General features: G+C 42.1%; 1 protein-coding gene across 2 annotated transcripts in view; it reads left to right on the top strand.

The window, feature by feature from the left end:
- LOC308473246 (uncharacterized protein) overlaps nucleotides 1–15,658 on the top strand; it is a 59,417-nt gene that overhangs the window by 31,861 nt on the left and 11,898 nt on the right. For both annotated transcript variants that reach the window (XR_013983989.1, XM_080998602.1), the window contains exons 2-3: nucleotides 527–584; nucleotides 9,858–9,993. Coding sequence is in view for 1 of the 2 variants with exons in the window: in XM_080998602.1 (XP_080854728.1) it covers nucleotides 9,887–9,993 (107 nt within the window). In the remaining variant the exon portion in view is untranslated. The remainder of the gene's footprint in view (nucleotides 1–526; nucleotides 585–9,857; nucleotides 9,994–15,658) is intronic.

Genomic DNA, 15,658 nt, shown 5'->3' with positions numbered 1-15,658 from the left:
ACCCATAGCTAGTTTTTCTCTTGCAATCAGGGAACCCAGTGTAATAAGCTGGATGTGGTATGACTTCCCTGCAGTCTTCAGATATCCACATTGTATATATTAAAGTTGGGATCAGAGGGGTGGGGCCTTCAGACATAGGGATGTTGGAGGGGGCAGGGCCCATACACACTCTTCTGCGTTCTTGAAGAGGGTTTTTGTTCCATGTGCTTATAATTTGTGTTCAGTTAGTTTGACTAATTGTTACCGGCTCATCAAAAGAGTGTACCCCATGCTATCTCTTTTTGGTCTATAGCTTTGTCTATTGCATCACCAAATACCAGCTTGTAAGTATTGATCCATATTTTAGATTTGTTTCTATTTTTAATTATGACATTTTATTAGTTTAACCATCCTAATAGTTGTATTTAATTTCAGTTTTTTGAGAGAAAGCAACTGTCCCCTTTCTCTAGTTTTTTTTTGGGGGGGGAGTTGAATCTCATGTTTACATGTATGCAGTCCAGAATTAAGTTGATATCTGTTTCCACAGCTCTGCTTCTGGGGATTTAACAGCAGCTGGCTACACAGAAGGTTTTCCTGCCATGGAGGTAAGTTGCAGAAAAGCTTCACTTGCTAAATTGTTGGACCAGATTATTCAATGCACAGGAGCAGACCAGGAAAACAAAGAGTGGCCTTAGTAAAAGGTGGCACATTCAGCAGGAAAATCATCTGAAATGGCTCTGTGAAAAATGATAGCTCGTTATGTTTTCAAGCAGGGCAGTGACTAATCATCTTTTTTCTGTCCAGTGTTGCCACGTTAGAGGGCCACATAGGGAGAAAGAAGCAGAAAAAGGCAGCTGACACATGGGTCATCTCTCCCCGCTAATAGAAAGAAGGCTTCCAAATTCCTCTTTTAAATTATCCTTGGCGATTCACTGCTGTGGTGGTAATGGCAGAAATATCCTCCTTACATCATGTGATATCATCTTTTCTCAGCAGACAAACCTTCGCTTTTTGAGCTTATTTTGAAAACCTTCATTGCTTGCAAGGTACTTCTAATCTTATAAAAGTGGGGGGCACTTGGCTAATTATTGTTAAGTATATTTTGCAGTTTTTCAGTGCTGTACCTCAGGACTTTTTTCCAGTCAGAGCTTGCCAGAACTCAGTTCTGGCACCCCTTAGGTGGGCGCCATTGCCATTATAAGAGAACAATGGAGGTGTTCATGGTGAGTTTCAGCACCTATTTTTCTAGAAAAATAGCCCTGCTGTTACTGGGATAGAAATCCAGGTACACTGTATGTTTGGCCTAGAAGACCCTGACTGGATGAGACAGAACAGCACAGAGACCCACGCCATTTCCTCAGCCTCAGAACTCACATTTAGATGGTGGCGTAGGAAGGGGGGTGCAATGGTTGCGGTTCACCCCGGTGTCATCACTGAGGGGGTTGACTGCAGGGTGGCTCTGGCAATGGCAGGCTCCGTGCTGCCTGGAACGGCAGCGTGGAGCTTGCGGACTCCATGGAGGTTCCATGCAGCGTGCTCCGCCCTGGCTTGCTCCGCCCTGTGGGTGGCTTGCCCTGGCCCCGAGTGCAGGGCATTTGTGGCACTCCATGTGCCCTAGCAGCTAGCTACACTGCTGCATTTAGCTGCTGGAACATTCTTTGAAGTCTTCTTGATTTTTACTAGCAGGGTGCAGTTTGAGGGACTGAATGAAATGAAGTAACAGCAAAGTCTGTAACCTCTTACAGTGGAAAGGTCCTCTACTCAAAAGGCTGTCTGCTTCAAAACTTCTTTAAAGATCAAGAACCACCAGAAAGGGGGGCAGGGGCCTTGAAATTGCCCCTCGGGACCCAGCAGCGGGTGAGGAGACTGAGTAGGCATAGAGGTCACTTGGTCAGCCTTCTGCACTTATGGTGACAGGTGTTGTAGTTATATTTAGGTTTTTTTTGTTTTTTGTTTGTTTTTTACTAATTCTTTCTAAATGTGCACCTGCTACATATAAATTAGCCCTGACGAAGTCTATGCAAATCTGTGTCCTCTTTTGGAGGTTACACATTTCCCCCTTTTTGGCACTTTGTAACCCATGTTCAGGAAAGCTTACACAGAGCTAAGGATGTGGATACAGCGATGAACAGCTAATACAGTGGTACCTCTGGTTACGTACTTAATTCGTTCCGGAGGTCCGTTCTTAACCTGAAACTGTTCTTAACCTGAAGCACTACTTTAGCTAATGGGGCCTCCTGCTGCTGCCTCACCGCCGCTGCACGATTTCTGTTCTCATCCTGAAGCAAAGTTCTTAACCCGAGGTACTATTTCTGGGTTAGCGGAGTCTGTAACCTGAAGTGTATGTAACCTGAAGCATCTGTAACCCGAGGTACCACTGTAGCTTAGTGGTAGGACATCTGCCTTGCATGCAGAAGGTCCCTGGTTCAATCTCCAGCATCTACTGACTGAGATTCTGGACAGCCACTCATTGTAGACAATACTGAGCTCGATGGTTTGCCTCGGTATGAGGCAGCTTCTGAGGTTCAAATGACAGAGAGTGTATGTGTGTGTGTTGAGAGAGAGAGATTATGTGAGTGTTTGGCACTGCCCACTTTGCCTTGAGCCTACATTTGGATGGCAGCCCTTGTCAGAAATGCACCCTCCGCCCCACTTTAAGCAGTCCTCCTGGCCTCAATAACCTTCTCCTTTCAAAATTGCCAAACTTACAAAATGTACGTATAAATCATAGAAGTTTGTGGAATTCATTACTCCAGTTGAAAAATATTAAGTGTTCCCTGAACGAGATTTTCAAAACTCATTATTAAGCTTTTGTGCTGGATACATGGTATGTGGGGTTTGGGGTTTTTTCTTTTTTTTTGTAAGATGACTAGATTTCCTCCAGCGCTGTTCAGTTTTGCCAACATCCTTCCCTCAGAAGAAACGAAGTCAAGGCTAACAAAGATATGTGATTTATAAGGACTTCAGGGAGGCCAGGAATGTTTCCAATTTTTAGTTACTTTTATGCTGTCAGTGATGAGAAGACTATGGAGTTCTTTAAAGCTTATTGGACTCACGTAGTTTTTGGTCTGCTCACAAATAATCCTTGCCAAAAAGAATCTTTTTTTCTAATTGCTTTTCTCTTCTGCTGACATATGGATTTAAAATATATAAAAAATAATAATAATTGGAAGGCATAATTAGGAAGGATTAGGTCAGAATGATACTAGCCCAACAGTGAAAGCTCTGATCAAATGGTGCCCACATGTAAATGTTCCCAGACAATTGATAATCATGCCAATAAGCTGTTTGGCACGGAGGAGGGAGGGAACAGCTTATCACAGGGGGCACTTTCCATGAACCCTTTCAGAAGCTTTACTCCCCTTGGACTATTTCACAGGGCCAGTGTTGAACAGGGGGAAAAACCTTCATCCATTTGGAGTGAGGGAATTGCAATCTTGTGTGCCAAGATTCCAGTTTGTGGCTCATTGCAAAAATTCTTTCAGAGCCCACACCGACAACTTTGGTTTGCACCAGCCTTCCTCCACCCTGATGCTGTCCAGATGTTTTGAACTACAATTCCCATCAGCCGTGGTCAGCATGACCATGGTCAGAGATTTGTAATCCAAAACATCAGGAGGGCACAAGGATGGGGAATCCTGGATTGTACAACCTAATATCAAGGGGAAATGAGAGTGCACACGCCATAGGCTCATTCTCATATCACCAAGCCATAGTTTGACATTATGTCCAAATAGAATCTATATCTGCACACACTCTCTCACACATACTCAGTTTCAGGTCAACAAGTGTGGAGTACTTAAGTCATGAATATACATGCATGAACCAGCTTTAAATTTGGCTCAGTTCAGAAAGCGGTTGTAATGAATGGTTAGCATCTGTCATCAGACTAAGTCCCTTCTCAACGAGGGACTGAAATAAAGGCAGCACAGCCACTGCCTACTTACTTGAGTGAAACCTGCTTATTAGATGAATAACACTCCCATGCCACATATCTGCCTAGCCGTCAAATAAATATATAACGAACTGATTTCTCCCCCCCCCCTGTCCTTGTGTGAATTTTTCTGTACAAGCCAAGAGAGATATGATGGAAAATCCAAGGGGTCTGAATCAGTACCGCCACCTTGCCAGTAAATGGCATGCCATTTATTTGGGTTGGCAGACTCGTTAAGGAGGATACCATCTGGGAGCGATTTATTTTCCCGAAGCAAAAGTGACTGGAGGAAAACATAAGATATGAAAAAAGCCAGATAATCCTGTTGAAAGAGAAGGGAGGAAGAAAAATATTTTGTAAAAACAACTTTCCTTGGAAGAATCCAAAATGAGGTTTCCAGCGCAGTGTGGATTTATGCAGACCTGCCCTTGAAATGTTAGAAAATTACAGACCATTCATTAAGTAAGACAGGAAGGATTCGCAAACTTGAATGAGGACACCAGGCAGGCACTTAAAAGTTGGCTTTCCCTCCTCACTGGATTTTAATAAATGATCAATGAAGAAAAAGGGAGGGGGGAATTTTTCAGTTCCACAGCTCACACAGCCCAGTAATGTGTTGGCATGCCTCTTAATATTTCCAAGGGACTGCTAGGAATGCGACTGAAAACGGAGGTCAGAACCGCATAAATCCATTCCACTGTGTTGCTATAGTGCTTTATCCAGATTAGTTTCAGGCCATGTGAAGGACATTTCTTTGGGAAGGGTGATTTCTTCTCTAAATTAATACTTACTTTTGGAAGGTTAATTGAAGTCCTTTTTACTGATATGATTAATGGCTTCACCAAAAAAACTAGGAGAAAGCTTTTAACTTCCTAAGATTGAATTTGTGAGTCAAGTTGGAATCTCTCTATTTCTGAAATATCTCTTGCCTTTCAATCCAGAATGCTACGTATGTTCCAATGTCACTCCTAAATGGAGAATGGTGCCCATTCATTTCAGTGGAAGGAACCCATCTGCACATGTGATGGAAATGGGCATGTGGATTGATTAATTGCCTTGAAATGAAAGGGATTCTATTGCAGCAGGCATTAAAACTGTTGCACCTACAGCAGATTACTTGAATGAGATACTGATATTTAAGTGGTAAGTTCTGGTGGTAAGAATTTGCCACCATAAGTTATACATTGTATTTGTATTAGCTGAAATGATAAATAATGTACTTAGAGATTTCCCTTCTGCTGAAAAATCACAATATCAGAGTTAGAATTGGGTTCCTAGTATCATACATAGAAAGAGAACTTAGTATTCTTCAATGAAATAAATGAGGAAACCATTAAACATATCAGCAAAATGAAAACCACAAAATAGAGTTTAAAGAATTGTTTAAACTTAAACTATTCGTTTAAAAAACCATTCACCTTGCCACGAAATCTACCTTTTTATTTCATATTGCCTTGCTGCCTTAATTACTAGCAATGTACCAGAAACCATGGAACAACCACATTATTTAAGGTGGGGAAACACAAATTTTAAATTATACCTCTGACCAGCCAAAAACATTATTTTTTCATTCTGAAATGAAGGGAGCTCTTTTACCACAGCTGAGCACACAAATCAGCAGGAACATAGTATTGCAGAAGAGGCCTAGTTTCCTTCAGTACAGATATGCACATCTTTTGAGTGCCTCTTTTTGTGGCTGGAAGCATCTTTGGGAATTCTAGTTCTGTGAAAATGGGGCTGTATTTTTGTTGGGTGGATACTACACACCCACCCACCCACCCACCCACCCACACCCACACCATGATGGGTGCCAACAAGCCCATCCATTCTGGATATTAATAGGCTTGGACTGAGACCTGTAGACTCGGCCCATCCCCGGGGTCATGTTATCCATGAGGCACTGTGAGGAAGTGCAGTTTATGGCCAGCTGCAGAATTACTAAATGGTGAGGCAGCAGCATCAAGGGATGCCTTCAAATGATGGAAAGATGTGCTGGTACAGCAGAAAGAGGCTCCATGGAAAAGCGAGTGAAATGGTTAAAGCCAGCTGAGACAGCTATTCCTATTGGCATGACAACTTGCCTGCAAGTAGACAAGAACATGGCGTGTTTCTACCTCTAAAATAGGAATATGGAAGATGTGCCTCTCCAGATGTTGCTAGACTATAGCTCCCATCAACCCTCCCAGCATCACCTTTGGCCATGCTGACTGGGGCTGATGAGAATTAGAGCCCAGCACCATTGGGTCATACGTTCTCCCCCGTCCCCCGTTCTGAAATAAGCCACTCTCTCACACACCTGCAGTTATTAAGAATGTCCATTTACTTTCAGATTTGAAAGTTTAATCTTATTGCACAATACCTTTATAGGATCTACTGCTTTAATAGTACTAAACATCAATCAAATTTGCTAATCCTTTGCATAATAAGGCAATGCTATGTTCTTCTTTACTTCTCAGCTTTTATATATGTACTCAGGGTACAAGTAACTTGCATGAAGATTTTGAGCATGCCATATAGCTGTGTCTCTTAATTTCTTTGCTGTCTGGTGGAAATTCTATTTTTAACATTGCTAATATATTTTCTTGGAACTGAGAGCTCATCTGTGCTCCCAGATAAGGATAGGAGGGGGTGCGGGATGGGGAGAAGGCAATTTCTGTTTTATGAGTACTTTTGCGAATTGGTATTTGCTCCTCCAGTCACTGGAAATGCTCACTTTGATTCAGTGCTATACAGGAATTGTACATTTCAGTAATTGGCCAGCTGGGACTCAACTTCATTCAGCCAAGATTCTAGAACTAGTGCACAAAAATGAATGGTTGGTGAATTTTAAAGTGTATTCATTTCCAATTATCTAAAAAGCCACATGCTCATAAGGTAGCATCTCAGCATCTCTGAGAGCACAGTATGGCAGTCATTCTGAATACTTGATGAAATACCCCATAACATCATGAAAACTCTGCCTATAGAAAGCTAGTTGGCAGGGGCAAGGGAACTGGATTTGTTGTTTCCCAGACATTCTAGCTTACTATATCCAAGGAATTTACCATTGTATATACAGTTCTGGGGGGATTGCCATTTGGTGTTTCTGGATTTATACCATAATAACAAACAAAAACAATACCCCACCACACACAGAGTTTAAAAGGCCATAGATTGTTTAGTTAGCCAAAGGCCTGGGAGAAGAGAATGTTTTTGCCAGGTGGCTATAGGTGTATAATGAAGGCACCAGCTGAACCTCACTGGGAAGAGCATTCCACAAATGCAGAGCCACTGCAGAAAAGGCCAGTTCCCTCCAGACCTCTGGGGAGGCACAGGAAGAAGTGCCTCTTCCTGCCCAGTTGAGCAAACAAAGTCCAGAGTGTGGCCTGTCACGTGGGTTGAGCTAGTGACATGTTGGGACAGCCCTGTGGTTGTCATGGCAGCCATAATGTCCTGAGCCTTGGCATGGATGTTGAAGTCCTCCAGAACCAGCAGTCTGGGAGTCCTCAACACCATCTCTGAAACCAGCTCTGTCAGCCTGCTGGGCAGCAAGGCAGGAAATAAACTAGCAAAATCCCTAACCTGCCTGATTGCCCAACACCAGGAACACACACTCCAGATTCCCCCTCAACTGGGCAGAGAGCCTGGAGAGAGAGAGAGATGGAATCTCTATAGACCACAGCAACTCCCCCTCCCTCATCCTCAAGTCTGCTCTGATTCTGCACTGAGTAGCCAGGTGGGCATAGCTGGGTGAGACCAACTCTACCCTGCTCACCCACCCAGATCTCAGTGATGCAGAACAGATCAGCCTCCTGATCCATAATCTGATATTGGATGAGGAAGGTCTCATTGAGAGTGGACCTGGTATTCAGCAACAGCAACCGCAGACCCAAACCGCAGAAACCAAGCTCTATTTTAAAAAGTTAGCCAGGGCTTGATCTTGTCTCTGCAGAAAGGACAGCAGATCTGTGACCCACATTTTTTGTAGAATCATGACAAATGCAGTTGCAATTAAATGGAAATTAGATTTACACAACACCAATGGCCAAAACCAGCAAAATACCTTCATCTTCAAACAATAGACTGTATTATAGTTTAGTGCAGTAGCTAAGAGAATGAGCTGGAAATTCCTTGTTCACATCTCATTTCAGCCCTGAGTGCACTTTTTATAATTAAAATGTTTCCTGTGCCTTTCACCTAAATTGATCAGAGCAGTAGGCACACAAGGAGGAACTGAGAAGTGCAATTCAGAGGCAGCCCCGAAAGAACTCTGCTCTGGCTACTTCCTAAAAGCTAATTGAAAGGCCTTAAGCAAAGATTTCCCCCTCCACATGCAAGATGGGGATTAAGGGGCATATTCATCTAAGTAGTTGTGTGACTAGAAGTGAGTACAAGGACTTCACTCCATGCCCCACCTTCAGATCTGCTTGGGAGGGATTGGGCGATCCCCCAGTACAGCTGACAGGGGGATGATTGTACTGTTGGGCAAGCAGAAATGCTTGTGCTGATGGACCAGTCTCCTTGGTCCTAGGATGAATACTACCCTGTATTGAGGCTTGCTTCAAGGTTTGCTGTATGTCCAAAGCATTCAACACTTGCCAGGTGCTTTATTATTGCACTGTTAGCCTCACCTGTTTCAGAGGAGATCTAAAACAGAAACCAATGTCCAAATATTATCACTTCCTTCAGAACAACTTCTACCCATTCCTGATTTTTCCAGTAGATTTTAAAAGGTGGTTTGAAAGCACCACATGGTCCTTGAGGAAAAAATTCTAAGGATCAACACCAGTCTTGTGCTTAGCATCATAGTCCAACTCCCTGCAATGTAGGAATCTTTTGCCCAACCTGGGGCTCAAACCCACAGTCCTGAGATTAAGAGTCTTATACCGAGTCTCATACCAACTGAGCTATCAATTTGCCTTATTATTTCCATGTATGGGATGTAGTTCTAACACAGCAAAATACTAACAGAAGCTAAAGTGCAGCACGGGGGGGGGGGTGTTCCCATCTGTAAATGTGAATCAACCTCCATTTGGGGTGGCTGTGAGGAACAACATAGCGTTTTGAGTCTGGGCTGTCTTGATTACTTTGAATTTGCCTCTATTACTATGGTCTTTTCCTAACAGGCTGCCTTGTGGGAGTCAGGAACTTGCCAAAATTACTTCCTGCTTATCAATGACTGTGAATGCTTTTCTGAACAGTCAGTTTACCTGCAGACCTGGGGCAGTCTTCAGCAAATGCATATATTTTGTGAGAAACAGCCAGCTTTTGTATTGATTTTGGAGAGGAGTGGAGAATTTAACTGGAGGTCCAGCTAAACTGGTGTGACCTCTTGGACAGGTGTGTGTGTGTGTGTAGAATAGGCAGGTTTGCCTCTACTGGGCTCTTCTAATCTTTATAATTAAAGCAAATATTACAAAGGCATCATGGAAGTCCCTATTGCTTTCTCAGTTGGTGGAAAATAATGCTTGTGTTGCTCCACCTGGAACTTCTTGCTGCTTGCAGAAGTGAGGCAAGCTAGATAGAAGTTTGGTTCAAGCCGCTTCAGAGCCACTCCCATGATTACCAGCAATTACCTGGGTGGACAAGGGGGAGGTGAGGGCCAGGCTATGCAGACTGGATTAGCTCTGCCAGTGGGTCTGCACAGCCCCGACTCAGCACCACTCTGCAATCCCTGCCTAGGTAAGCTGCAGCAATACTGGTGTCAGGAAGGTGGCTCTGCGCCACTAGTGCATGTGACAGAACTGAATGCTACTGGAGTTCTCTTTCACACATTAAAGACAAAAATCCTTGGTCTGAGAGAGGGCATATTTCCAGTGACAGCCAGGACTGTAACTATGCTTGCTGAATGCAAGCTGGCTTTACTAGATTTACAAAAACAAAACCCTGAAAGAAAGAAAAAACACAACCAAAGACTCTGAACAAATTACCTCATGCCTTTTTCCCTTTTTTCTTTTTACTTCAGGGAAAACCCCTTTCCAACTCCAGATGTGAATGAAGAAGAAGAAAAGAGTCTGCCAAGCCTTCCCACATGTTAGTTCAGGCTATCCAGTTGCGGCCTACAGCTTCAGAGGAAAGAGGGCAAGCCTAACATCTTTGAGGTAAATGCTTTGCATTATATGTTTAGGTATGCCTTGTATGCGTAAAGGAAGGCATTGTCGCTTCGAACACTGGAGCTCACTTTCAGACTGGATGCAGTGCTCAAGTTTTATTATTAGCCCTTTATTCAAAATGGCCGGTTTCCAAGAGAGTTGTCTACATGGGAAGCACCTGTCACATTCTTATTCCCGTCTCTTTTGCCAATGCTCTTTCTCTCACAAGCATGCTGATGTGCTCCTTGAATTCTGGCAGGCAGGTTTTCTTTTAAGCTGGCAGATTGAGAAACTGCCATGTTTTGATGGCGTATTCTGAGCAAAGATGTATCTGTGTGCTGTGGGATGATGTCAGCCCCAGCAGCCTCTCTATCAAACGCAGTGGAGACAGTGTAATCTGAGTGCAACGGCTCTATAGTGACACAGACAACTGTCTGAATGCAGAATAGATGAAGCCTTGGCTTTTGTTTGTGCCCATGAAGATGTAGTCCAGATGCTGGGTCTCCTATAGTCTGATAGAGCTTAACTAAAAATCTCATCGTGAGAGTAATGATTAATTCAGCCTTTAAGGAATCAGCCAAACAAGAAAATACATCTCTGTGGTTTTTTAAATATTTGGCACCAGGCATAGACTTTCATTTTCAATGCAAATTTTAAATGGAGTATAAAGCTGTCACTGGCTATTAATCATGATGTTTATAAGAAGATAAGAGGCAACACGCCTCTGCATACCAGTTTTTGGGTTACAACATTTGCACTCTTTTCTTGTGGGCTTTTCTGGGACACCTGGCGGGTCATTAGATAGTCCTTAGGAACAGCTGTGCTGGATCAGACCAATGTTCTAAAAATGAGCAGGAACTGCTATCAGGTTTTGTTATGTTTTGAAAGCATTTAGTGAACTTCCGTCTTTCAGGATTTTTAAGAATGCTGTGAATATTTTCTTTTGCTTAGACTTCATTCGTACCTACTGATAAAGCCAAACCTTAGAGAATATTGTAAAGTCATATCCTTCATCGCGTCATCTCTGATTTTATTGGGTGTGTGTGTGTGTTGGGTGTGTGTGTATTTTCGTTATTATTTTATGGAAATACGTGTCTTTACACTTTAGGGAAATGAGCCTTGAGGACTTCTTTCTCTTTCACATTCCCCAAAAGTCTTCTTATGTTGTAAATTGTCCCATGATCTTTGGATGAAGGGCGGTCTACAAATCTGATTGAAAATAAATAAATAAATAAATAAATAGGTAGACCCCGCATGTAATTCAAGAAGGAAGCAGCAGCAGGAGTCATAAAAAATGCTGCCTAAGGTGGTAAGAGAGTCAGGGAAGCAAAAGCACAGACTAGAAAAGGGAGCAAGACTCTTCACACTCTGAAAGGTTAGGTGCTACTAAGGAAAAAATGGACTGGGGCATCTCTATTACAAAGCCCAAACATGTTGTTAAGATTTATATATCACTTTGGGGCTGAAAGAGAATAGCATAGAAAGATGAGATGAATGAACAACGAATCAATCAAAACAGGATAAAATAGAAAAATCAACACCCACCTCCAGTCACACTGAATTACACATTTGTGATATGCACTTAACGATCTTAACACGCACACACACAGCTCCTTAGCAATTCCACTCGGGAGCCAGATTAACTCACATCTCCCCCTCCTTTTGCTCACCTTTGAGTGTGCCCTTTCACAACCAGCCAGCCATGGAGAATGCCCTCAACTCCATCACATCAAATGACATCTTAACACAAAGTTGATCCAATTTTCAAATTGGAAGTAAAAATTCAGTATCAATAGTTGCATTTTCAACATGAGAATTTCAGGCACATTTTTGTAATATCCCAGAATTGCTTTCTCAGCTGGTCTAAATTTCAGCAGCCACATCTCTCAGCAATGCTAAGAGGTGTTTATACCCTTTTCTTCTATGTTTCCATCAAGTTCCTAATAAACTCAGTTTCTAGTTTCTTGCCCAGGAGGGAATAATTCCAGTCCAGCTTTTTACCTCTTTGGATTCTCCCAGATTGTCACATTTTAGTTTTTAGCTTGGGCTTTGGCATGTGATGGAGACTAGGAAGATAATGAAGTGGCTCTGTTGTAGAAGGAATGAAGACACTATGATCATCTCAATGGTGTATGTTCTATATGGCATGAAATGAGTGAGCATGGCGAGTTATCGCAATGTTGAAAACCAGGTATCACCTAGCCCTTACACACATTGTGATTCGCGATATATTGCCAGCTCAAATATGAAACAATTATCACAATGTGAACTTCAAACCAGTTTTGGATGACATATTGTTATATCGCCCAACCCTAATAGCTATGCACAGTGCTGCTGATTGGTTGGTCCCCGTGATGTCACCAATAAATCTCCCTCTCCATCCCTTCAGCAGTTTTGCATTCTAAATAGAGTTCCCTCTAAATAAACAACTAAGGTGATGGATATGTGCACTCATGCAGCACTTTTAAAAATAATAAAGCCTTCATTAGGGGGTGGAGAGAGATGCGATCCAACAGCTGAGCATGTATTCAGTTGCTGGTATACTTATCTGTCACGTCAGCTGCGAAGCTGGCCTTACCCCATGAGTAAAACCCCCACGGAGTTTCCATTTTTATCTTAACACCTGTACCCATGAAAGCAGTAATTTAAAGTCAAAGTAAAAAAATTCCTTCCTGTAGCACCTTAAAGACCAACTAAGTTAGTTCTTGGTATAAGCTTTCGTGTGCATGCACACTTCTTCAGATACACTGAAACAGAAGTTACCAGATCCTTCTATATATTGAGAAGGTGGGGAGGGGTATTACTTAGAAGGGTGGTGGGAATCGGAGATTGGCAGATAGCTGAGATGAGCCTGTTGACGACTCTTAACGACTGTAATAGGTCTTACAGGAAAAGGCAAGGGGTGAGAAGGTGAGAAATGGCTTTTACTACAAAGGAATTTCAGAAATAGACTGGAAAGAGAAGCTGCTGAATTACAACTCATTACCAAACTTAAAACAATGGAGAAACCTGGTCTGAACAGAGACATCGGATTCTTATCTCATTATACATGACTAAGCCATTTCTCACCTTCTCACCCCTTGCCTTTTCCTGTAAGACCTATTACAGTCGTTAAGAGTCGTCAACAGGCTCATCTCAGCTATCTGCCAATCTCCGATTCCCACCACCCTTCTAAGTAATACCCCTCCCCACCTTCTCAATATATAGAAGGATCTGGTAACTTCTGTTTCAGTGTATCTGAAGAAGTGTGCATGCACACGAAAGCTTATACCAAGAACTAACTTAGTTGGTCTTTAAGGTGCTACAGGAAGGAATTTTTTTACTTTGACTATGGCAGACCAACACGGCTACCCATCTGTAATTTAAAGTGTTCTACTGGTACCCTCAAATATCCAAACTCACACAAGTAGCTACAAATCCCCAAATATGCATAGAGTTAAATTTTGCTGTATGTTGTGGTGGACATTTATTTAATAACCGAATTTACAGTTTGTATGCGAATCTTCCTAACAATGTAACTTACAGTTACATAAAGAAAATAAACAAATCTTGACAAATGTTTTGATGCTTTACAAACAACAGTGCCATGCTGCCCTCTGATGGATAGTTCCTGGCAAGACAGCCAACTGGGCTTCAATAGAATTCCTTCACTCTACCCTGAAAGGACTATGTTGGGACCTACTGCAATGCACACAGCCAATGGTTAAAAATTATTAATCACACTGTGAATAGTCGCACAGCCAATGGTTAAAAATTGTTAATCACACTGTGATTCTGAACCAGGAGTAGGAAGGAATAAATTTCTAAATACCAATAAAATTTCCTGAATAGGCAGCACCCTCCCCCCAATTTTAGTTCCATTTGGGAAGAAATAAACACACAAGACTTTTGAAGAAAGTAGAAAACATAATTTATTATGAAGAGCTCTTCAGACAAGTCATGGCTGAAGTGGAGGTGTATCTGTATTATTGTTTCGTAAGAACCAATAGCAATGTTAAGAATTGCCTTGATGCATCAAAGTCCCACCTATTCCAGCACCTGGAGAGGATTCAACACGGTGCTAAGCAGATTGCTCTGGGAGCATTTCTGCTTGCCTGATGGAATTGTCTGTCTTCTCCTTCCCCAGTGTGCTGCTCCAGGACTTCTTCCCCCAAGCCAATTTGGGTGCGTTGCCCCCCATTGCGCTACAGTCAGTTCTTGAATGGGCTTCCAGTGGTTGGGCTCACCTGGGCTCCAATAGTGGCCATCCAGGGGCACCTGAAAGGCTCACAATAGGAGTTAAGGTTATGACCATTCCCTGGTTGCTCTTCAGACTTTGGTATGAACCAGAATGATGATTTCTGCATTCCCACACTGCACTGGCAATTCCATGTGCACCAAGATTTTTGTTTGAGTCCATATGTACTAATTGGACTTGAACATGATGGGGATATGCCTATGGATATCGGAAATAATTCAGCATGTGTGCATAACAGTCTACTAGGGTGTCCACTTGAATATGTTGTCCATTTGCACAATGGATTCCCACTTGAACACTTATCCCAATGTGCATCCCCATTCTAGCCAACGAGGTATAGAGTAGAGCAAGTGATCATTGTCCTACTTGTCTTCCTTACCACTGAGGGCATGTCCTTCTTTTCTTCATCATCCATTTCAGTTCCCATTTCAATTCCTTTCAAAGGGAGGGATCACGAAAAGGTCAAAATTCCCCAAGTGTGCCTCTGCCACTTTGTTTCAACACTAGTCTCAAACCCTGTAGCTCCAAGGCTCTGTTCTGGAGTTTCAGATGACTTGGGAATCCTATACTGACCTATAGGAAGCTCTTCCCCAAATCCAATTATCATTGCCTTTTTGCTTCATCATTTCATCACTTCCTATATCCGTGTACCTGTCCCACATCTCAATTTTGCCCATTGTGCAATACATGAATTCCTTCTTGGATCTGACATCCATTCATCACTCTCTGTTCTTATCTTTTTTGCAGTGAGGTAGAATGCAATAATCAACATATTCCTATAGATGTTGATTTTTTTTTTTTTGTATCTTCATTTTTTGAACTTACTAAGATACAATGTGGAAATTGTTCAATTTGGTTGTGCACTTTTTGATGCGTTTTATTTGCAACTTATGACTCTTTTTGTTATATTTGTAATTAATTATTTTCCCGCATGTTGTAAGCCGCCTTGAGCATGGCTTTAACTATGGAAAGGCAGCATACAAATAAAATGACTGGATGTATGAGTCTGGGGAGAAAAATGAAATTCATTTACCCAAACATGTTTCACTCATAGTGGGGCAATCTGTGTCCTGCTTTTATCTAATGTACAGATGGTATGAGCCCATTCTGAAAGGTATATACTCTAATGAAACATAGTTCAGTATCAGTATTACTTTCATTTCTAAGATCTACCACTGCAGTGATGTCAGAATCCCACAGCTTGCAGGGGAAAATCTGTAGTTCCATCATAAAATCTCAATGCTAAATATGAAACCGTGCATGCTCAGAGTATTTCTTTTTTCAAAAATCAGGGTTGGAAAATGTAACAAATGCTTGTGTTTCATAGATCTTATGTCATTATGCATTGTGCTTTTTTCCATCTCACTGTTACACGAATGCTGCTAATAAAGAAATAAACGTCCATTACTCAAGATTAATAGGTAAAATAGGTTATTC

The sequence above is a fragment of the Podarcis pityusensis genome (genome assembly GCF_964106645.2).
Source record: "Podarcis pityusensis genome assembly, chromosome: 3".
Taxonomy (NCBI): domain Eukaryota; kingdom Metazoa; phylum Chordata; class Lepidosauria; order Squamata; family Lacertidae; genus Podarcis; species Podarcis pityusensis.
This window is presented reverse-complemented; position numbering and strand designations above follow the sequence as displayed.